The sequence below is a fragment of the Pyrgilauda ruficollis genome, unplaced genomic scaffold, assembly GCF_017590135.1.
Source record: "Pyrgilauda ruficollis isolate IOZ18807 unplaced genomic scaffold, ASM1759013v1 scaffold141, whole genome shotgun sequence".
NCBI classification, from domain to species: Eukaryota; Metazoa; Chordata; class Aves; order Passeriformes; family Passeridae; genus Pyrgilauda; species Pyrgilauda ruficollis.
Window position 1 is genome coordinate 712,762 of NW_024512655.1, and position 21,702 is coordinate 734,463.

Below are 21,702 nucleotides of genomic sequence, written 5' to 3' on the forward strand. Positions count from 1 at the left end.
GTTGTGCCACCCTCGCTCCAGGAAAGGCTGGAAACAGCGGCCAGCCCCGGGCGTGGCGCTGGGGATCTCCGCGCGCCGTGCGGGCACCCCTCGGTGTCCACCCTCGGTGTCCGCACAGCCACGCGGTGTTCCGCATTTCTGCACACGAAGGGGGGTCGGGCACGGGAAGGGCTGCCCGGGGGGCTGGCGGAGTCTCCGTGCCCCGAGGTGTTTAGGGAATGCGCTCGGTGCCATGCTCCGGTTGACGTGGTGGTGTTGTCACAGGATGGACTCGGCAATCTCAGAGGGCTTTTCCAACCTAACCGATTCTGTGATTCTGTGGTTTGTTTCAGCCACTCCTGGGAATGGCTGTTTGTTTTTTAAAGACTCATTTGTTTACCGAAATAAACCTGGGAAGTACAATTCTGTTCATTTCAGTCCTCATTCCAAAAACAGCCCTTTGGACAAATCTGACCCGGTAGTGCCCCTTGGAGGTGATTAATTTTTCAGTGTTTCCAGACAAAAGGACTGGTTTGTAGCAATACTGCTCGAGCTGTAAAGCCGTGGATTGTCATAAATTCAGCAAGCCATACTGCAGGGATGCCTCCAAGGACCACCTAGGAGCTGCAGGAAGTGCTGTGTGATTCAGGAGGTGGCAGCCTGCCATCTGAGTCACTGTGGAATGAATGCCCCTGCATGCTGCTGCACTCATTGTTTTTTTGGGATTGGACACGAGCATGGGTCTTGACATTTCTCGTCACTGATGGTCTTGGGGCACATGTGAGAAAAAAAGCACTGTTCATTCACTAATTTGTTGAGCGTATTTTGATATCTGTGGGGAACAGTTGCTCTATGTCAGCCACTGTGGTCCTTCAAAAAAAAACACATTCACATCAGAATAAATGTATTACTCCAGCTGACCAGAAACACCGTGGAGATTGTGGATAGAGCACAAATATATTCTTTCACACCCTGCAAAATAGGAGGGTTTATGTCAAACAGATACATATCTGGGTAGCTTTTTCAAAACTACTTTGCTTTGGCCTGGTCCTGCTCATGTTTAAGTTACTTTCCCCAACTAATTTCAGGGAGAAGTGGGGTGGAGGAGTGAGAGGAGCAGCAGGGAGCCTGCAGGAAACCAGACGTGACAAGTGCTGAAGCAGAACTTCCCAGCTTTGTGGTGGCTTCTCGCCAGATGAGATCACAGCTCCTATGGAATCCTGTCTGCTTTTATTTCCTTAATATTTGACTTTCTTGCTTCCTCAAGAAGCAGGGATTGCTGATCTTCAGCCACTTTGCTTTGGGCACTGTCTCCATCTCAAACAACAGCACAAACAGAGGCAGAGGGGGTGACTGACAGGGGCCAGAGTTTGTGGCCTGCAGTGGGATCCCACTGACTGACTGGGGATGGAGCCTGGATTAGCAGAGACTTTTCCAGCTCCCATCCTTGTGAATTTATGCTGAGACTACCAAAAGGAAGGTGGGAGGAGGAATGGCTTGGCGTGCCTGCTTTCTTGTGGTCAGCATTCAGCGCTGCAGATCAGCTCTGGGGTCTGCATGGGGATGATGCAATCCACCTTCTGACAACTGCGTCCCTTTTGAATGTCTGGAGTTAAATATTTAAATCCTTTGGACTCCCAGCATGGACTGTGAGGCTGGAGCAGACTCTGGATGTGTTTTCTGCCGGGGTGGCACTGCCCTTGCAGCGGGAGGCTGAGGGCTGCAGCAGCAGAGGGGATCCTGTTGCTGTACCCAGCAGGACAGGCAGAGAGCCCGAGCTCCCTGTGCCCTGGGGAGAGCAGCAGAGCAGCCACGCTGCCCCAAAACACGTCCCTGCTGCATGCAGGCTGTGCCTGCGGGCTCTGAGGGACACACTGCAGCACAGAGGAACAACGAGTGCCTGTGAGTGCAGCCACAAAGCCGAAGCAGCCGTGTGCTGCAGGACAGAGGGGCTGTGAAAACACCAGGGAGAAACACTGCCAAGCCTGCCCAGAGCACAATCAACAAACCCTCCCCAGCTGGAAGATGGGGTGGAGAAGGGAGTAAAAGAGAGTGGGATGGAGGAGAAAAAAGAGGCATTCCCCAGGGGCGCTTTGCAGGAAAAAGAAGTGGTTATCTTCATTTCAGTCCCTTCTTGAGAACTGAGATGCCAGCACAGCCAGCACTGCACTTCACACACTGCAGCACAAGTAAATGCGGCTGCTGAATGAAACGAAACCCTTCATAAAAAATAAAAATAAGAAAGCAGAACCCAGGTATTTTGCTTTGCGTTCACCTGGAGAGCAGAGTCGTGCTGTGATGCTCCTCTCACGACTCCTCTGCCTTTCTGTCTCAGCACAGGGTGCTGGATGTGAGGATGCCTTAAAGGATGGGATATATGTAACAGGAGCAGAATTTCCTCCCTGTCCTTAGAGCAGCACTTACAACCCCAGCAGGGCCGAGTTACCTGAGGTACTGTCGGTGACTGTCTCCTCACGAGGGGAGCACCCCGAAACCACAGCGGTTCACTGCTGACACAGTCCTGCAGGTGCACAAAGGGGCCACTCCCGACACCCCTGCGCTGGTGTCACACACAGCCGGGCTCCTCCGGCACGACAGGGCCGGAAAAGGCTCCCAGCAGCACGGGAAAGCAGCACCCTCTGCTGCCTCCAGAGCGGCTCTGGGCTTGCAGAGAGGAGCGAGGAAAGGCACAGCAGCGATTCCTCTGCGAACGAGGGCTGCTCTGTGTGCTGGACACTCAGCAGGGTCAGTTCTGTGTGCTGGACACTGAGCAGGGGCAGTTCTGTGTGCTGGACACTCCGGCCATGGCCAGCCAGGGCTGCTCTGTGTGCTGGACACTCGGACACTCAGCAGGGGCTGCTCTGTGTGCTGGACACTCCAGCCATGGCCAGCCAGGGCTGCTCTGTGTGCTGGACACTAAGCAGGGTCAGCTCTGTGTGCTGGACACTCAGCAGGGGCAGTTCTGTGTGCTGGACACTCAGCTAGGGCAGCTCTGTGTGCTGGACACTCGGACACTCAGCAGGGGCAGCTCTGTGTGCTGGACACTGAGCAGGGGCAGTTCTGTATGCTGGACACTCAGCAGGGACAGCTCTGTGTGCTGGACACTCAGCAGGGGCAGCTCTGTGTGCTGGACACTCGGACACTCAGCCAGGGCTGCTCTGAGTGCTGGACACTGAAGTGCTGGACACTGAGCTGCTGTGCTGGACACTCCGGCCATGGCCAGCCAGGGCTGCTCTGTGTGGGCAGCTCTGTGTGCTGGACACTCGGACACTGAGCAGGGGCAGCTCTGTGCTGTGCTGTGCTGACAGGGTCCATGGAAATGCAACTCAGAGTAAAAGTGGATCAGGGGAGGCTTTCCTGAGCCTGGCCATCCCAGCACCCTGCACAGCACTGGGTGATTCCATCTTCTCACCTTAAAAGGGCTTTGGCTGCTCCTTGTTTTGAAAAGTCCTGGCCTTGCCTGGATGAGACAACAAAAAGAAAAAACAAAAAGCAAGAGTCAGAGTGAACATTTAATACTGCAGCGACATTGTCCACTTTGCACAACTAAAACCCTACAACTTCACTCAGCAGGAGGACAGGGAAAGACCACCCATCTCTGGAAGAAATTAAAAGATGCTTCTGGTTAAAAACTACTTGTTTTTTTATAAATATAATTCTTTATTCGTTAAACAACATGAAAAAAATCACAAAACTTTACTCATGGGAAAAAATTTTTTACAATTTGATTTATAAAAGTTGAAGTGAAAAATTAGTTATTTCCAGTGTTTGTTTTCTGTAAAACATATAATCATACCATTGAATTGTAGGAATGCACTTGATTTTTAAAAAATGAATAAAATTTAGTATCAATAATCACTTATGGGAGAAACAGACTGCAAGAAGTTACTCCATGGAGCTGCCTTTGCAAAGAAAGGTTAATACAAGCTCTCAAGAAGGTGAACACCTTCTATTAATAACTTTCACAAAATAAAAATAGCCCTGCTTCCTTGGCCATCAGCCCGGTGGATTGCTACCATTCCTCCTCATCAGATTTGTTGCTCATTTAACCCTTCTTCCCATCCAGTCTCTCTCTTTCCAGTCATAAATTTTGTATATTCAAAAATATTTGGTTTTCATTTAGCAAATGCTAAGTATTAAAGAGTTCAACAGAAACTGTCTGTGTGGAAAAAAAATACCCTTCTGAAAAATCCCCCAAAAAACCCAGATAGCTCCATTCACCAAGGAAAACACGTGGAAACTTTTAATGGATTTTAATAAAATCTCGGATACATTTTGGGGTGACCCACTAGATAGAGACTTCAGAAATAAACCCTATTTTCACCTGCAAAAACAGTAGCTCCCTGGGGAAAAACCCATGTGCTAATTTCAAAGTGCAAATAAACCTTTCAGTGTTCATTTCAAGAGTTGCCAGCCACATATTACCAAGCGAGTGTGCAAAAATAAGAAAACTCTAATGCCACAGTCACCTGTAAGACAGGAATAAACTCTGTTATTCATAACAATATAGTTACTCTCTCATAGGTCACTTTTTCATTAAAACTTGTTCCCTCACACCAAATACAAAAGAACTGGAATGAAGTTAACGCGGGCATTTTTTGCTTAAAAATAGAAGATTTCTCTGCTAGCTAAACCCAACAATTGCTCTGAGCACCAAGCTTTCCCTCAGTAATTATTGCAGTGCTGGCAAACAGCAGCTGTGTGAGCTGCCACACTCCTCAGCCTGCCCCCCTTATTTTCAGAGCCCCAAAACACCCAGGGTTACACATCCACGTGCACACCACCATCACTGCCCTGACACAACAACTCTGGCCCAGCCAGGCTGAGCAGGGCAGGGACGAATGCGGTACTGTTGTCTTTTAGCCTGAGAATTACATAAAATTAGAAAGAATTTGGCAGGCAGTTGATTTAACAAGCCCCCCGAAGCGCCTGTGAGGTAGTGACATGCCAGTAAGGCCTGACAGGAGAACTGAGGCACTTCAAGGTGAAGCAATTTGTCCAAAGTCGCAGTGAGGGCCCGGAGCAGAGCCAGAGAGGCTGCACTGGGCTCTGGCTCCTCCTGAGCTCTGCCCCCTGAGCCCGGCTCCCCCAGGCTCCAGCCCAGCGCTGCCGCAGGCCGGGCATGTCCCCGAAGGGAGGGTCAGGGGTGAGGCTGCTGCTGGCAACGAGGACACGGTGCAGGACAACCCAGGCCACGCGGACGAGGCAGGAGGGACGCTGCCAGGCGTCACCCCAGCAGAGCTTCGTAATCCACGTACCAGACCAGCTGGCCAGAGCTGGGGCTGACGCCTGAGATCGGCCACTTGCGGGGCTCGCGGCCCACCCTGCTGAGCAGCGTGGTGATGTCGTGCTTGCCCTTGCCCAGAACCAGCACGAACACCTGCCGGGCCCTGTTGATGAGGGGCAGGCTGAGGCTCATCCTCTGGTGAGGCTTGACGGGGCTCTCGGTCAGCACCACGGTGGGAGCCCCTTCCAGGCCGCTTTCGGAGCGGGGGAAGAGCGAGGCCGTGTGCCCGTCCGCGCCCACGCCCAGCAGCACCAGGTCGAAGCTGGCGTTGGCCACCAGGGCCACGATGTCCTTGGCGTAGAGCTCGGCGCCGCCGTCCTCCTCCACGCAGAGGCGCCGGTTGAGGTGCACGGGCATGGGGTGGATGTTGAAGTAGGGCACCCTGACGTGCTGCAGGAGGTGCCGGTGCAGGCCCAGGAAGTTGGACTCGCCGTCGGTCAGGGGCACGCAGCGCTCGTCCACCAGCCACACGTGGCTGTGCTGCCAGGGGAAGCTGTAGTGGTGCCTGGCCAGCCTCTGGAACAGCCCCACAGGGCTGGAGCCGCCCGACAGGGCCAGGTGGAACTGCCCCGAGCGAGCCACGCTCCTCACGGCCGCCTCCTCCATGTCGGAGGCCAGCTGGGCGATCAGCTCCTCGGCCCAGGCCGAGACCAGCGGGCTCTGCCGGAATTTGGACTGGATGGCCCTGAAGTCACTTGGCAGCTGCCCGCTGGGGTTCAGCAGCTCTGCTGGCTCTGGCAGGGTGAACGCCACTCCCCCGGGCACCATCTCAAAGTCCAGCAGCTGCTGGTTCTCCACGCCCCCGGGGTAGAGGCGCGGGGGCTGGCGGGAGGTGCTGTCCAGCAGAGGGGTCCAGAAGGCCCAGGAGGCCAGCAGGTTCTCCGTGGTGATGAAGAAATCCTTCCTGCCGTGGTAGATGTGGGAGATGAGGACGGAATAGGCATCCCTCTCCTTCACAGGGCTGTACATGTAGAAATCAGACAGCGGCTGTCCGAAGACGTGCAGGTCTGAGCGAGCCCCCGCTTCTTTCCAGCTGTCTTTGGGCATGGCAGGCTGGAAGAGGTTCCTGCTCACCAGCACCGCAGGGGTGTTGAGAGCGCCGTGCCCGAAGTAGAAGATGATCTGCTTGGGTTTACACTGGCTGAGCCCTGCATCCCTCAGAGTGCCACTCTGAGGGCAGTAGGCCCTGCTCCTGAAGAGGACGCGGGCATAGCCCACCCGCTCATCCAGAGCCTTCCCGGAGGTGAGCAGGAACGGGACCCCTTCCCAGCGCGGGCTGTGGCTGTGGATCAGCACTCCTGCAACGACAGACACCCACCACACCTGAGCAGCAGGCACTCCGGGGGCATCTCCAGCACCTGCCCACCTCCTCAGCTCCTCTGGTAGCCACTGTGTCTCCAGCTCCACATTCAGCCCTTCCATGACTTCACTGCCTACCCAGAACTTGATGATCTTCATGGTCCCTTCCCACCCAGGCCATCCATGATTCTCACTCCCTCCCAGCTATCCCACTTGTTCAGCCTCCTTTCATCTGGCAGGAAATCAGTTTCTGAGCATGAGCATCATTTAGACAATTCTCTTCATGCTCACAGCATGGCTGGAGATGGCTTTGTGGTTCACTCATCACAGAGAATAAAGCTTTACCTCTCAACTCAAGTTTATGGGAAGGCAAAGGAGTTTACAGGCCACTTCTAAAAACTGCAGAGATTTTATAATAATAGGCCTTAGCCCTTACACTTCCCATTCCCTGGATCACTGGTTAACTGACACAACAACAGCACTATTTTGTCCAGCTCCCAGTTACCAGGTCAGTGGTTGCCTGGGCACATCCCAGAGCCAGCAGCGAGCCCCAGGGCCATGGGGCTGGTACTGCAGCGCTCACAGCTCCTGCTCTCCTCAGCTCTCCCTGCTCCCCTGGCCAGGGCCCAGCCCAAAGCCTCACCTGCAAAGGTTGGTGTGGTGCTGACGTAGCCCCGCGCCTCGGGCAGCTCCTCCTGCACCTGGCTGTCGTAGGCCTGGTACTGCCCCAGCACGGCGCTGCTCCTCTGCAGCCCCCACAGGGACTGGAAGGCCTGCAGCTTGTGCTGCACCACCTCCTGGGCGCTGCTGACGTTGGCAGGGAGCTCCATGATGAGGAACATGAGGGCCTCGGTGAGGTGGTTCTGCAGCACGTCCCGGATCACCCCGTACCGCTCGTAGAAGCTGGTGCGGCCTGGGCACGGCGAGGAGGAAAAGTGCTGCTCAGGTGACCTGGCTCCCCTGCCTGCATCTCAGCGTGGGGCCAGGCACAGCAAAGCTCCAAGCTCCTCTCCTCCCCACCCAGCAATTAACCTGAAGCAATCAAGCTCAGCGAGGCTGTGGGTGTCCTGGCACTGGCTGTGTTCAGGGTCTGGTTGGACAGGGCTTTGGGCAACCTGTCCTAGTGGGAGTTATCACTGCTTGCAGCAGGACGAGATGGTTTTCCTGCCCTCAGAAGGCTCTGGCTGAGCCATACCCTTGGGAGACAAAATTTCGTGCACAGAGCCACGCTTCCCTTTCCCTGCCTGGCTTCTCGTGCAGGTGGGAACAGTGGCAGAAGGACAGTGCACTGCTGGAGTGACTCAAGGCTGTGTGTCACCAGCAGCAGGCTGCATCACGAGCACAGGCTCCCCCCACTGACTGATCATTTCTCTCCCCCCCAGTCCAAAGGCACATTCAGTAATGGGATCAATGCTGCAGACTTGCTGGGAGCCAGGCTGCCAGCTGAAGCTGCACAGGGGAAAACAGACATCAAATGACATCAAATGACAAATGACATCAAATGACAAAGTTGTTCAGTGAGGGGGAGGGCACAGGGAGTAGCTGGAGCTGTGCACAGACAACGCTGCTCTCCCTAAACCTCTCTGCAGCACACCCCTCTCCCACAAACAGGCTCAGGTGAGCTCTGGGCTGCCAAACCAAAGATTCCACCCCAAGTTTGACAAAACTGCATTAACTGAGTCTGTGGTGGCTGAGGGGGGGAGGCAGAGGTAAGGGGAAGCAGTCCTGCTGGTGCAGCAGCCAGGGCACCTGCCGTGGCCAGGAGTGCTGCAGGCAGCAGCCCAGCCCAGGAGCTTTGTGCTGAGCACTGCAGAGGGGATGCTGCAGCATTGCAGGCAGGCAGTGCAGCCGTGTCCTTCAGCAGGAGCCCCACGCCGCCTCTCTGGGCTGGGACTGTCCCTCTGCAGTGCTCCTACCACAGAGAGGAGGGGACACAAACAGGCAGGCAAACCCAGACTGGCCCAGGGACAGAAACATCCCGGCAGGAGATGCACAAACACCTCCCAAAGAACAGCACAAAGGCACACCCGGGTGAGCCTGGGGTCTGACAGGACAGCAGGACAGCTGAAGTGGCCTTAGACTGCATCAATTCCAAACCCAGGGCTGTTGACCAAGACCTGGGATAGCAAGGTCAGCAATCCCCCAGAGCTCTGCAGCAGAAAAAGCGGGGGATTCTGCCCCCTCTCCCAGATGAATTACAAATGGATTCTTTTCTTAGAGGCAGCAACTCTACCTGGAAGTGAGTCAGTCTCCAGCACAGGAAGGGTGGGACAGTCCCTCTCTGTTTCCAGGGAGCAACACACCATTCACCTGTTCCTTTTGTATTTCTGTACCAGCAGCACCTCAAGGGCCACCTCCCCATTGCTGAGGAGCCTCACCCACCCTGCACATGCCTCACCAACCTTTAGCATCCACAGTCTCCTTCAAGACAACCTCCACTCTTTCCACATGATGTCGGTTCCAAATTGGGTCCAGAAACTGTCGGTTCTGATCCCGAAAGGGCAGGATGTGGGCCACAGCCTGTGAGGGGAAAAGTTCCAAGACCCAATAAAAACTCGGCAGATTGCCACGGTGCCTCTGCCTCCCTGCCCCACGCAGCAGAGCAGAGTGGGTCAGAGAGGAGAAAAGCAGCAGCAGAGCCTGCAGTGGTGCACAGGAGGGTCGCCAGGGGCTGTTCAGAGCAGACATTAAAGGTCTTTCTGAGGCATTTTGAGGTTTCATGTGAAAAGGCTGAACTACAAACTGCAGAGCACTCAGTCTGTCAGAGGACAAAGGGCTGAGTCAGACGTGTAAGGCTCCAAAGTGCTGAAATACATCACTTCAGATGCTTACACCACTAAAGCCATCTGCTCTTTTGGGGAGACAAACCCCTAAAACAAAACAGAAGAAATCCCCCCTCTCTGTGGAGATGCTCTCCAGAGCTGGACATGCAACTTCTGAGTAAAACCTGGCCACACTGCCATGGCTGGAACAGGCTGCTTTAAAGTGTGGCATCACATTCCTGAGAAACAAGGATGGCGTGTCCTTGAACACACTCCCTGTGGGACAGTGCAGCTCCACATCCTGAGCTGTACCTGCAGCAGACAGCCCTTCAGGGCAGGAAGAAACCTTCCCTAAGCATCCCCCAGAACTAACATCCCATCAGCTCCTTATCATATCAAATGAAGGAGTGCTTCCAGAAGCCATGGCTAAGCAGAGAGGCCTGTGTGGAATGAGATGTGGAGCTGGGAGAGGACAGGTGCTGCTTACCCAGCGAAACCAAAGCCCTGACCTTGGGGAGGAGGCCAGAGGAGTTCTGCACCTCTGCTCCAGGCACGGAGCCCAGCCCTGCTCTGCAGAAGGGACCCTCACCACCCCAACAGCATGAAGCCCTGCTTTGGTCTGCACATCTCTGCCCTCCCAGGACAGAGAAACAGGATTCCAGGAGCAAATGGAGGCTCTGGATCACAAAGAGAGGCTCAGCATGGATTCAGGAGGGGAACAACGCTCTCACCAAACACAGAACTAACCACCAGCAGTCTCCCAGGCACCGAGCCCCTCAGGCTGCTGGGGGCTGCTCACCTGCTTGCCCAGGTAATGGTCCACACGGTACATCTCCTCCTCCCTGAAGAAGCCTGCCAGCTGTGCAGCCAGCTGCTGGGCCGAGCGCAGGTCGTGGCCGAAGGGCTTCTCCAGCACCACGCGCAGCCAGGCCCCGGCGCGCGGCCGGCAGCTGCCGTTGATGTGCCCCGCGATCTCCGTGTAGGCAAATGGGGGCACGGAGAAGTAGAAGATCCTGCCAGCCTCCTGCAGCCCCTCCTGGCGAAGCAGGCTCTCGATCTCTCTGCTCAGGGCTGTGTAGTTCTCGGCAGTCTTCAGCTGGTGGTACTGGCTCAGCTTCAGGAACTGGTCCTTGAGCACGGCACACCGGTTGGGAGCCTGGTCCGGGGGGCAGGACAGCTTCTTCAGCACGTCGAACATCAGCCTCTGCCCCGGCTCCAGGGCTGCCAGGGCAGCCCCGTGGAATGTGAAGCTGTGGCCACTGCTCACTTGGTCCATGTAGAGCTGGAATAGACCCTGCCACAAATACTTCTTGGCCAGGTCCCCCGTGGCTCCCAGCAAGACCACGGAGATGTGGCCCTGGGATGCTGCAGCTGCGGATGGCAGGGCTCCCACGAACAACAGCGTGCACAGCACCCTTCCCAGCATCCTGGGGAGAAGAGGGGCAGCCAGGAACACTAGAGGGCAGGAATAAAAACACTAATCATTCCATGCTGTGGCACTGCAGAACACAACACAAAGTACCTGCTTCCCCCAGAAGAGCCAGGGGCTTCTCCACCCAACAACCTCTCCTCCCCTTGATCTGAATCAAGGCAGTAATTTGGGTTCCTGACAAACCTGCAGCCTCCTTCTGCACACCAGAAGTGGAAGGCAGTGTGTGCTGAAGGCCCTTGGGCAGCACTGCTCCCACAGCTGAGGGGGTGTCAGTGCCTTTGCACAGGGAAACAAACTGGAACCAAACCAGTTGGAAACCTCAGAGCTGGCCACAGAGGAGCACACTGCACCCTGAGCACACGTGCACACTGAATCCTGCTTCCAACATCCTGCTTGGGACTGCTGGGCTGCCTTGGCATGGCTTCATGTCAATATTGTCACAGCAGCTCAGGGACAAACACGAGCACTGGCAGCCCCAGGCTCCTCTTCTTTCACTTGCTGGCTCCTGTGCCCCACCACTGAACTGGGTTCTAATGGCTGCTGGGAGACTGGTGTGATAAAAAACCAGCTCTGGGGAAGAAGTTCAGCCCTCAGATTGATGTGAGCCAGTCTAGATGCTGCCTCATGGTGCTGTGTCTGTGGCCAGGAGACAGCCTGGGGTTTGTGCTCTGCCTCCTGCAGCCTCCACCACTGAAGAGCAGGTCCTGTTCTGCCCTTCTCCACTCAGTGCCCATTCAAACCACTGCAGCCAGGCCAAGAAGTCCCTTTGCTCACTCGTAGTTATTCAAAATTAAATTGTTTTTAAGAGAAAAGACAGATTTAGCACTTACACTGAGAAACACAGCAATGACTTTGCATCTCAAGAGATGTAATGTCACTGAAGAGAGGTTTAGTCACTCCTGCATGGGTGACTAAACCACTGTGCTGCTCTCATTACATCAGGTATTATATCAGCAGCTCTCACACTGGCTATCTCCTTCCCTTAATGTCATTTTATAAGCTGTGTTTAGTTGTACCAGAGCCCTCACAGCACACAATGTTCTTTACTTTAAAAACTTTGAGCTCTGGTCAATAAATGATAACTAAATAACTACAAGCAACATCTGGATAGCTCTCCCTGTCTGCAGCTTGAACTGGTCTGCAGAAATTTTGTGTTTCTCTCCAGCAGACTCACCTGTAGCTTTAGAGACCACAAAAGCAGCTGGAGATGTTTCTCCTGCCCAGCCTCTCCCAGTGCAGATCCTGCTCCTCCTGTGACTGGGTGTCTCTGATCAGTGCTCAGGTGTGCAGGACAGATAAGGCAGGCTGTTCCCTTCCTGGAAAACGGGAGGAAAGAGCAAATTACAACAGAGAAAAAACCAAAAGTGCCTGAGCCAGCAAGGTCCCAGCACACCCGTGCTCGCAGTCCTGCCCTGCTGGCTGTGCTGGAGCCTTTGGCTGCTGTTTGTGAGCAGGTAAAACACAGGCAGGGTGGCAATTCCTGCTCCCAGACAGCTGCACCCAGCTGAAATGCAGTCTGTAAGTTTAACTGCTCTCTGCCCAGCCCTGTGCCGTGGCTGTCTGCCCTCCCTCCCTTCTCTCCTCGCTCTTTGAGCTCCCTGGACCCACTGAGGGAAGCCAGCCAGCTGCCAAGGGGCACTGCTGAGGTTCTGCCTGCAGAATAAATGATTCTCTGGTTCCCCTTCCCCTGCTGTGGGGTTATGACACAGATGACAAAGGTCCTCAGTGCAATAAAGGGGTACTGGCACTTCCTGAGCAACCTTTGCCCAGGAACCAGAGGCACTGACACCCTGGCAGCCCTGCTGTGCTGGCTGGGGCAGGCACAGCGAGGAATGGGATGGCTCTGGGTGGGCCATGCTGCTCCAGACCCATGGAAAAATGGGAATTAGCCAGGGAACTTCCTGGCAGGTTCAGCCACAGTCATGTGTGTTCCCAAACCAACAGACAGGCAGTTTCACAACCCTCCCAATTGCAAAATATTGAGCTACACTGCACGGAATAAGCTCAGTAAACCCAGCAGTGTTTGTTTACTGCTTTCATATCAGCTAACCATTACTGCTCCCACTAAAAAATAACACTCCAAAAGTCCCCCAGCCAGGCAGAACAAAGTTACTCGGTCAGGCTTCAGGAAAAGACTCCTGGTCCTGATCCACATAAAACACAGAGGAGCTCAGCCCAGCAGCCAGGCTGTGCACTCCCCTGCACAACCACTGCAGCTCCCGTCCACAGGAGCTCAGTTCATTTCTAGGGAAAAAATGCAAAAGAGCTGGACTTGGATGGTCCTTGTGGGACCCTTCCAGCTGAGGATATTCTATGATTCTATGGAAAATGCAGCACGGCCTGGGGATCCCACAGGGCTCTGCACACAAGGAAAGAGCTCTGGGATTCTCTGAAGACTGGGGAAACCCTACTGGTGTTCTGTACGTGCAAACAGTAGGGCAGGAATGACCTCACCATCAGCTTCTGGAGAACTCCGAGCCTTAATGAGGAGACTCACATTAAAAGCAAGCTGAGAGGTGCACGAATTCGTGTTTGGCCCTTCTGGCTCTGACTCAGCCTCACTCCGTGTGCTCTGGCCCCAGCATCGTGACAGCACCGCTTCCAAAACCCTGGAAAAGCAGGACAGGGGACCGTGAGGAACCTGGCCCAGTGCGTGGGCAGAGCACGGAACAGGGGGGATGAGCCACGGGTGACAGGGATGAGCCCATGGGGGGCAGGGATGAGCTCACCTGTGGCAGGGATGAGCTCACCTGTGACAGGGCTGAGCCACGGGTGACAGGGCTGAGCCCATGGGGGGCAGGGATGAGCCACGGGTGACAGGGCTGAGCCCACCTGTGACAGGGATGAGCCCATGGGTGGCAAGGATGAGCCCACCTGTGACAGGGATGAGCTCACCTGAGACAGGGATGAGCCAACCTGTGACACCCATGAGCCCACCTGTGACAGGGATGCACCCATGAGCCCACCTGAGACAGGGATGAGCTCACCTGAGACAGGGATGAGCCCACCTGTGACACCCATGAGCCCACCTGTGACAGGGATGAGCTCACCTGTGACAGCCATGAGCCCACCTGTGACAGGGATGAGCCCACCTGTGGCAGCCATGAGCCCATGGGTGACAGGGATGAGCCCACCTGTGACAGAGATGAGCCCACCTGAGGCAGGGCTGAGCCCCGCGCTGTCACAGCTCCCGGGCACCGAGCGGGACCCGCCCGCCGCCCCCGCACCCGGCGCTGGCCCCGCCGCCCCCCGCTCACCGCACGGCGCCGGCGGGCCCGACACAGCGCCCCGCCCGCCGCGCCCGCCCCGCGCAGACTCTGTGGTTGGCGGCGGCTCGCGCCCGGCGGCGGCGCTCGGGCGGGAGGGAAAACCCGCAGGGCTGAGTGGCTTTGGGGACACCGAACCCCCCGAGGGGACACGGGGACACAGAGCCCCCCGAGGGACACAGAATCCCCCTGGGGGACACGGACCCCGCCCAGCACCGGCGCTAGGAACGCTCACTTTGCCTGCTCAGAGCAGCGCAAAGCCCAGCCGAGCTCAGGGGCGCCTGCAGCACCGAGGGGCAGCAGAGCCCCTCTGCAGCAAACTCACTTTTGTGCTTCGTTTTCCCCGCTCCTAAACAAAGAACCCCTTGCTGTGGAACAGATTTCCACCGCAATGCCAAAACACAGCCTCTGCCCCGGGTTTATAGAGGCTCTGAGTTGATAAGCTGTCCTCTCCAGCTTAATGCTCTCTCCCCTGAAACACCATCTTTAAACACCACCCAGAACAGCTCTTTTTCCTATAGAGCTTTTTATTTGCTTGTAGAACATCTGTCTCCTTAATGTCCCTTTCCTTGCTAGCTGCCTTTTATGCCTTTATTGCCATCACATGTCTCATCTGTCACACCGAACCTTTTTCCCTTAAAGGCACACACAGCTCAGGAGGTCTGAAAAAGCTTTGACAAAAGCACATTCTGATCCAAACCATCATCCTCACAAAATCTTACTTGCCCCAAATTATGAGATGTTACAGCTCCTTAATGAAACAGCTGAGATATTTTTAACATGGTCAAAAAACCTATTTTATAATCTGACCTTCAGCTCAGAAATAGCTGCACTATTTTTTTTTTTCCAACTTTCCAAAGAAATGACTGCATAAAGCAAACCCACCCCTACAGTTTCAGCCTCAATATTTAAAGTTTGGCATGATATAACTAGCTGAACACATGGTCTCTCAACAGAAGACATTAAATGACTGCTACTACTCCCACCTTCCAGCTCTTCTATAATAATAACTAACTTAAGTGACCAGAGGCTGTGTTTTGTCATTGCAGTGGAAATCTGCACTGCTCTGAGCAGGCACAGTGAGCTTCAGCAGGGCAAGGTTTTGGTGAGGAAACTTGCCTGTTACCTGCCAGACTGACCAGCCTCTGCAAAGGGGTTTAGTGCCAGAGAACTGCAGGTGTGGCTGTAAACGACAGTCGTTTCTGGGATGCTTTAATTCCTGGGTTCTCTGGTGTCCTGGGAGCCCTGCGTGCTGCTGCAGAGCTGCTGGAGCTGGGCAGGGGCTGTGCTGGGGGATGAGCTCCCAGGAGAGGAGTTCTGGGCTGTCAGGTTCACATGGCTTTGGGTACGGCTCTTAACTTCTGCTGTGAAGCAAAAAAGAACAGCTGGACAGCAGCTGGGGCTCTTAGGAAATAAAATCACTGTCTGTGGCTTCCCGAAAAGCAGGCTGCAGAAATGTGGCAGCGGCTCCTGAGCTGGTGGGGGGCAGAATAAGAAAGAGGGGCTTTGTTGTGGCTGCTGGGGCAGGTGGAGGGCTCACCTGCTGAACAGATCCTGCTCTGTGCTCAGGTGTGCTCAGCCTCCAGCCCCGTTCAGGACGTTTAGATTTAAATACTTCAGCCCGTTTGGTGTTAAGCAATGCCACTTCTGTCCATCCAAACTCTCTTTGGAGGTTGGAAAGCTGACCCACACAGCAGCAGCACTCCCCAGACCCCTGCTCTGGGCTTCTGCCTGGCCAGCTCGGCTCTTGAAGAGCTCAGCACCAAAGCACAGCTGCGACACTCCAAGGTGAGAGAGCATCAGGGTAAAGCTGCCTCTTAGCAGCTTTTGTTTCTGTTGTTTGGTGGCTTTCCTCTCCAGACTGTGGCTTTGAAATGACAAAAGCCTTGCCCAGGGAATGCCACTGGGCTGGGCTGGGCTGGGCAGCGAGGATGGCACCTCCTGCCAGCCCCTCTCTGCTGCTTCCCCAGCCACTCCTGGCACCAAGGCAGGGCTTGGTGGCCCGGCAGAGCCCTGGCTGCGGGACAGGTGACAGCCCTGCTGCACTGGGGGTGCCCTCTGGCACCCTGCAGCAGCCAGGAGCAGCTGGAAACTCCTTGGAAGCAGGGCAGGGGGAAAGGAGCTGGGGTGGGGAGGAGGAGAGCCCATCTTCACCCGGTGCTCTGCTTGAGCCCACCAGAAGTGATCAATCCAGTAAGCTGTGCCTGCATCTGCCTCCTGCTCTGGGGAAGTGATGCTCTCCTCGGCTGGATCAGCAGATTACAGACTGAGTGCTGGCACCTTCCCAGTGCTCCTGCACTGGGACAAGCTGCCTCCTGCCTCTCCCTCAGCCTTGGACTAAATGAGGGTGGAAATGGAGGTTCTGGGCTAAAAATGCTGTTTCTTCCTTGGAGAATGGGGAAACGTGAGGTTCCTCTTGTGCAAGGGGGCAGAGCACACCAGGCAGCTTTGCTGACCAAAGACATCCCTGTGCCTCCTGGGGGCTCCTGCTGCACAAACCAAAAGAGTGGCTTGTGCCTGTCCCAGCTGAGGAGAAACAACCACAAAGCAACGGCTGATTCCCACTGCTGCAGACGGAAATGTGCAGAGATGGGCTGAAATCTGCCTGCTCAAGGAGCAGAGGCAGCTCTCGGGTCAGGGGCTGCCTCCTCTCTGCCTGTGGTGTTAAGAAAATCCATCCTTGTTGGTTCATTTACTTCAGAAAGAAGCCCAGGGTGGGTACCTGGTGCTGCTGCCTGGCTGGCACTGACAGCTTTTGACAGAAATTGCTTCTCTTGGCTTGTGACATGAGGGAGACACAAGACAGGCAGTAGGAAGTGCTGTCATCGTTAAGTGAAGCCTCCCCAAATGTACTTGATTGGGGTTTGATGGTTCCTGTGTCCTAGATAAATATTGACTGATGAGGGATGGCACACTGAGCCTTGGGGCTCCCAACGGGCACTGGGATGGCAGTTATCAGTTTTATCAGTTTTATCAGTTCTATCAGTTCTATCAGTTCTATCAGATCTATCAATTTTATCAGTTTTATCAGTTATGTCAGTTCTATCAGTTTTATCAGTTCTATCAGTTCTATCAGTTCTATCAATTTTATCAGTTTTATCAGTTGTATCAATTTTATCAGTTATATCAGTTCTATCAGTTCTATCAATTTTATCAGTTCTATCAGTTCTATCAGATCTATCAATTTTATCAGTTTTATCAGTTATGTCAGTTCTATCAGTTTTATCAGTTCTATCAATTTTATCAGTTTTATCAGTTGTATCAATTTTATCAGTTATATCAGTTCTATCAGTTCTATCAATTTTATCAGTTCTATCAGTTCTATCAGATCTATCAATTTTATCAGTTTTATCAGTTATGTCAGTTCTATCAGTTTTATCAGTTCTATCAATTTTATCAGTTTTATCAGTTGTATCAATTTTATCAGTTATATCAGTTCTATCAGTTCTATCAGTTTTATCAGTTTTATCAGTTCTATCAGTTTTATCAGTTTTATCAATTTTATCAGTTTTATCCATTTTATCAGTTTTATCAGTTCTATCAGTTGTATCAATTTTATCAGTTACATCAGTTCTATCAATTTTATCAATTTTATCAGTTTTATCAGTTCTATCAGTTCTATCAGTTTCCTGACCAGTGCTGCAGCACAGCAGGGCTGATCAGCCCAGGCTGCTGCACTCCGAGCACAAATGCAGCTGTGGACAGCCAGAGGTTTTCTCTGAGCATCTGACAGCTCAATGGGAAGGCGAAGCTGAGGCGCTGCCCCTCTGCTCTTATCTCCATGTCCTGTTAAGATTAGGCTCACTGATAAAGCCTAAACCCAAAATCCTTCCCGGTAGCACCCTCGTTCTCCTAGAGCAAAGTGAAATGCACCAAAATGCATGAGCATGTTGCTATAAATGGACTGTGGTGCAGCAGGGAATTGGTGCAGAGTTTGGGATGCTGCGTGCTGTGCGCTGCATTCCTGGCACCCTGCACGCAGCCCAGCTCTGAGCTGCCAGGCTCTGCACTGGTGCCCTCCTCACCCTGCTGCTGCAGGTTAACCCTGGGGTTTTGTGGGCTCCGTGGCCTTGAAATGCTTCATTAAATCAGCGTTTGCTAAGCCTTGGCAAAGACGGGGAAAACCGCAGTGAAATATTTTTGCCGTCCAGGGGAGTCTCTCCTTGCTGCTGGTTTCAGCACACACTCAGGTGCCACCCGGGTGGGGTGGGCTGGGAATTTCTGCTGGGAACGCTCCCTGTGCCATGCAGGAGCTGCAGCAGTGCAGTGCTGGTAGCAGGGCACAAGGAATCACGAACACAATGCTGAGTACCAGGTTTGTCTCTCTCCGAGGTTGTGTAAAACCAGGATTATTGAGCATATTACCTTCAGCAACAGGTACAGAGAAATAAAGTGATCCAGAGCTCTGCAGAGGGGGATGAGTGCAGTCCTGGGTGCAGATCTGAATCTCCATCTCTCCAGGAAAAGAACAGGCATCCTGTGCATTGGGCTGTGCAGCTGAGGGGTGCAAGGGGTCCACTCAGAAAACTAATCTCCAAATGGAAAAGCAATGATGGTGAAAGGGGAGGAAAAGGCTCCAGGGCAGTGCCAGGACTCTCTCAGATGCAGATAATCAGCAGATCTGAAATCTTGATCTGAAAGCTTTCAAGGGGGGGGAGCAGAAGGCACTAATAAATTGAGATTGACCCTGAGGTACACTCGGTGCTTTACTGTGATGCATTGGAGTGTGTAGGTGAAAAACTAACGTGTTTCAAAATTATCCCTTTGCAGCTGTTGCTTCCAGAGCCAGCACGTTGCAGAGCTCTTGCCCAAATATTTAAAATGCTCTGTGCCCCTGGAAATGTCCTTCAATAACCTTGAGCTTAGAGTGGTTTCCCCTGCCTCAGTCTCGCTGAAGACCAGAAGAAGAGAACCAGGAATCCCTGTGCTTGGTAATTCCAGGATGTAAAGTGTCTTCTCTGGACACTTGTTCCCCTGGACACTTCTCTTCCATGGATCAGAAAATGGGCTGGTGCCTGTTGTCTCTGTGCTCTGCCATGAAAATGGGCTGAATCCCCCATGGAATGCAAACTCTGCATCATTGCCTGCAGCCTTCCAGGGCCTGGATCAATGGAATAGCTGGGGATGAACTGTGCATTTTGTCAAACCAATAAGGGGCAGGAATTAAATTACGCAGGGCAGAAAGCATTTCTAGGCCTGAGCTGGTTTAAAACAAGGTAGTTTAGCTGAAGTTAGTGACAGGCCTTTGGATGAGGTGTTGCACTGTTCTGTGTATCAGGAAAAGAAATGTCAAGTGCTTGGGGGATGCGTGAGCTTTTTGTTTGGGGTGTTTGTTTTATTTTTTCCAAATTTATTATTTATACTTGCAGCTTCTGTCTGAATTCTTGATGTGGCTGAGACCTCTCAGCAATGCTGTGGAGGACGAGATTTTGTCCTGTTCATTCTGTCACCCCCTGTCCTCCCTGGCACAGTTAAGGAACGCATTCCCTGCACCTCACACCAGAGAACACGCTGCCGACTCCTGAGCCAGCTCCAGCCTGCTCCCCAAACTGACAGCAGCTCAGGGGGGAGCAGGGTGCGCTCCAGAGGCTCCTGCAGATCGCTGGTTTGCTTTTTGTTTTTGCTCTTGGAACAGCAGCGTGGCCAGGTGAGAAAACCCGGCAGCGACGAGAGCTCCGAGTCCCCACCTGGCTGGGAAATCCGGCTGCACAGGAGCCGGCGTTCCAGACCCGATCCTATAGGATCAGGCTTCTTGCAGTGTCAGGGATTTAAGACTTTTTAACTCCCCCTCCCCCGTTTTTTTCCCTCGCCTGTGTGAGCAGCTCGGGCTCTCCCGGCATCACTTCGGAGCCAGCGCCGTGTGACAGCGCTCTGCCAGCTCCCGCCGCTCCCGCAGGAGCCGCTGCAACTTTTGCTGCTCCAGACATCGCTGCATCCCTGCGAAAGCACAGCTCCTCCGGCCGGATCTGGGGTAAGAAGAGACAACTTGGGAGGGAGAGGAGCTTTCCGAACCCGGTTTAATGGAAGCTCTTTTCCTTTGCATGCTCTTTTAGGAAGGGAGGTGTTTTAAAGAGGCTGCAGTCCTTCCTCCTGCAGGGCTGTCTTTTATGATTGATAAAAGCTCAAAAAGTGCAACTTCTGCCGTGTGCTTGCTAATTAAACTTCATTCAGTTCGTTTCCTTTCTGCCTTTTACATTCTCCTTGGGACGACAAAGCCAAAAAAAAAAAAAAAAATGGAAAAAAAAAATAAAACCGAGAGAAGCGAAGCCGGCAGAAGCACTGGCGAGGAGCTGTGGCCGTGCATGCCGGCAGGCAGGTGGGATTTTCCCGGCTGCTGCTGGTGCAGTTGTGCTGCAGTCCGAGCCCCGCGCTGGCTGCGGAGCTTTGCGGGAGCGCAGCAGGAGCTGCCGCAGCCCCCGGGCACGGCAAGTGCCCGCAGCTGGCACTGCCCCGCCGGGCTGGCACTGCCCCGCCGGGCTGGCACTGCCCCGCCGGGCTGGCACTGCCCCGCCGTGGCCGTGTCCCCGCCGTGTCCCCGCTGTCCCCGCGGGGGGAATGCGGCGCTGCCGCTTTAAGGGTGCGGAGCTGCCCGGGCGCTGCTCCTCCGGGGCATCCGCAGAGCAGCATCCTCGGCCAGGGATTCCCTCCCTGCCTCCCTCCCTCCCTCCCGAGCTGAGCCTTCTCCCACACTCGGGGCTTTGCAGCCCCCAATGGTTCCCTTTCACCCCGCATTTCCGAGCCGTGCCTTAAAAAATGCGTCTGGAGATGTCCAGGCTGGAAGCTGAGCTCCAGCAGCCTCCTCCCAAAATCGCGTGTCCTTGTAGCTGCTGAGCCGAGCTCGGAAAGTGTCCTGGGAGAACCCCAGAACAGCGGTCTCATGACCTCCAGGCGCTGCTGCCTTTCTACAGCCGCCCAAAGTTGAATTTGCATGAGGATGTGTCAGCACAGCCTCTTACTGCAGAAGTTTAACTTGCGTTTTCTGGAGGCATGTGCAGTCTGGTTTATTAATGGCGCAAGGACCGCTTGGTTAATTTTAACTATAAAGTTAAAAAAAAAATTCACTTTGACAAAAATATCTGCTAGCAACTTGCATTCTCCTAGTGTAAAAATATCTATTAATTGAAATGTAGCTTCCTAGCAATTCCAGAGTCTTGGGAACTGTATGGGGCAAGGGGGAAAAAATGCAGTTTGAGCAATTATCAATTCTGTTGCAATAGCAGTGAAGTCAGCTGCGCTGAAATCCCTGCAGATCTGGGTTTGATATTCTGTGTCTGGGGGAGGCTGCTCAGCAGTCAGTGCTTACAGCACATCCCGAGCCAGAGCCTCGCTGCAGCCTGCAGCTGATGCTGGCTGACATTAGCAGCATCTCAATATTTGACTGAATATTTGACTTCCCTGCTCCAGTGGTGTCTCCTGACACCAGGAAGGGTGTTCTGCTCCCCGCTGAGGCTGAGGCAATTACTGGTGTCTGCCACTCTGTTTGAGAGTAGTAGTGCATGTTTACTCTGATTAGATCTGTAATTGGGGTGGGCTTTAACCGTGTGCTTGCACAAGGACCAAGAGAAGTCACCGGGATCTGTAGGAAAGGCAGTGTTATCCCCAGCACAGGGGAGCTGGGACTGGAGTGTGATCTCTCAAGGTCACAGTGCCAGCTGATGGCTGAGACGAGCCCTTGGC

At 53.8% G+C, this 21,702-nt stretch overlaps 1 protein-coding gene across 4 annotated transcripts; it reads right to left on the minus strand.

Annotated features, from left to right (window-relative positions):
• Nucleotides 1–3,563: 3,563 nt before the first annotated feature.
• On the minus strand, nucleotides 3,564–14,053 carry H6PD (hexose-6-phosphate dehydrogenase/glucose 1-dehydrogenase). 4 transcript variants are annotated; one of them, XM_041460294.1, is made up of 7 exons: nucleotides 14,017–14,053; nucleotides 13,257–13,368; nucleotides 11,934–12,075; nucleotides 10,127–10,782; nucleotides 8,968–9,085; nucleotides 7,209–7,478; nucleotides 3,564–6,564 (listed from the first exon to the last, which is right to left on the minus strand). In XM_041460294.1, the coding sequence occupies exons 4-7, from the start codon at nucleotides 10,751–10,753 to the stop codon at nucleotides 5,207–5,209; spliced, it is 2,373 nt and encodes a 790-aa protein (XP_041316228.1). In that variant the 5' UTR covers nucleotides 10,754–10,782; nucleotides 11,934–12,075; nucleotides 13,257–13,368; nucleotides 14,017–14,053; the 3' UTR covers nucleotides 3,564–5,206. The 4 variants fall into 4 exon arrangements, with proteins under 4 accessions (XP_041316228.1, XP_041316229.1, XP_041316230.1 ...); XM_041460295.1 differs by lacking the exon at nucleotides 14,017–14,053 and adding an exon at nucleotides 13,510–13,588; XM_041460296.1 differs by lacking the exon at nucleotides 14,017–14,053 and having other exon boundaries at nucleotides 10,127–10,483; nucleotides 10,595–10,782; nucleotides 13,257–13,499.
• Nucleotides 14,054–21,702: the final 7,649 nt, after the last annotated feature.

What these genes read in the sequence shown, in the direction of transcription:
- H6PD (XM_041460294.1), bottom strand. Translation starts at nt 10,753, where the DNA reads ATGCTGGGAAGGGTGCTGTGCACGCTGTTGTTCGTGGGAGCCCTGCCA. An exon ending in ACCATTACCTGGGCAAGCAG is followed by an intron (nt 9,086 to 10,126) that starts GTGAGCAGCCCC and finishes TTCCCCTCACAG; the next exon opens with GCTGTGGCCCACATCCTGCC. An exon ending in GGAGACTGTGGATGCTAAAG is followed by an intron (nt 7,479 to 8,967) that starts GTTGGTGAGGCA and finishes CGCCGTGCCCAG; the next exon opens with GCCGCACCAGCTTCTACGAG.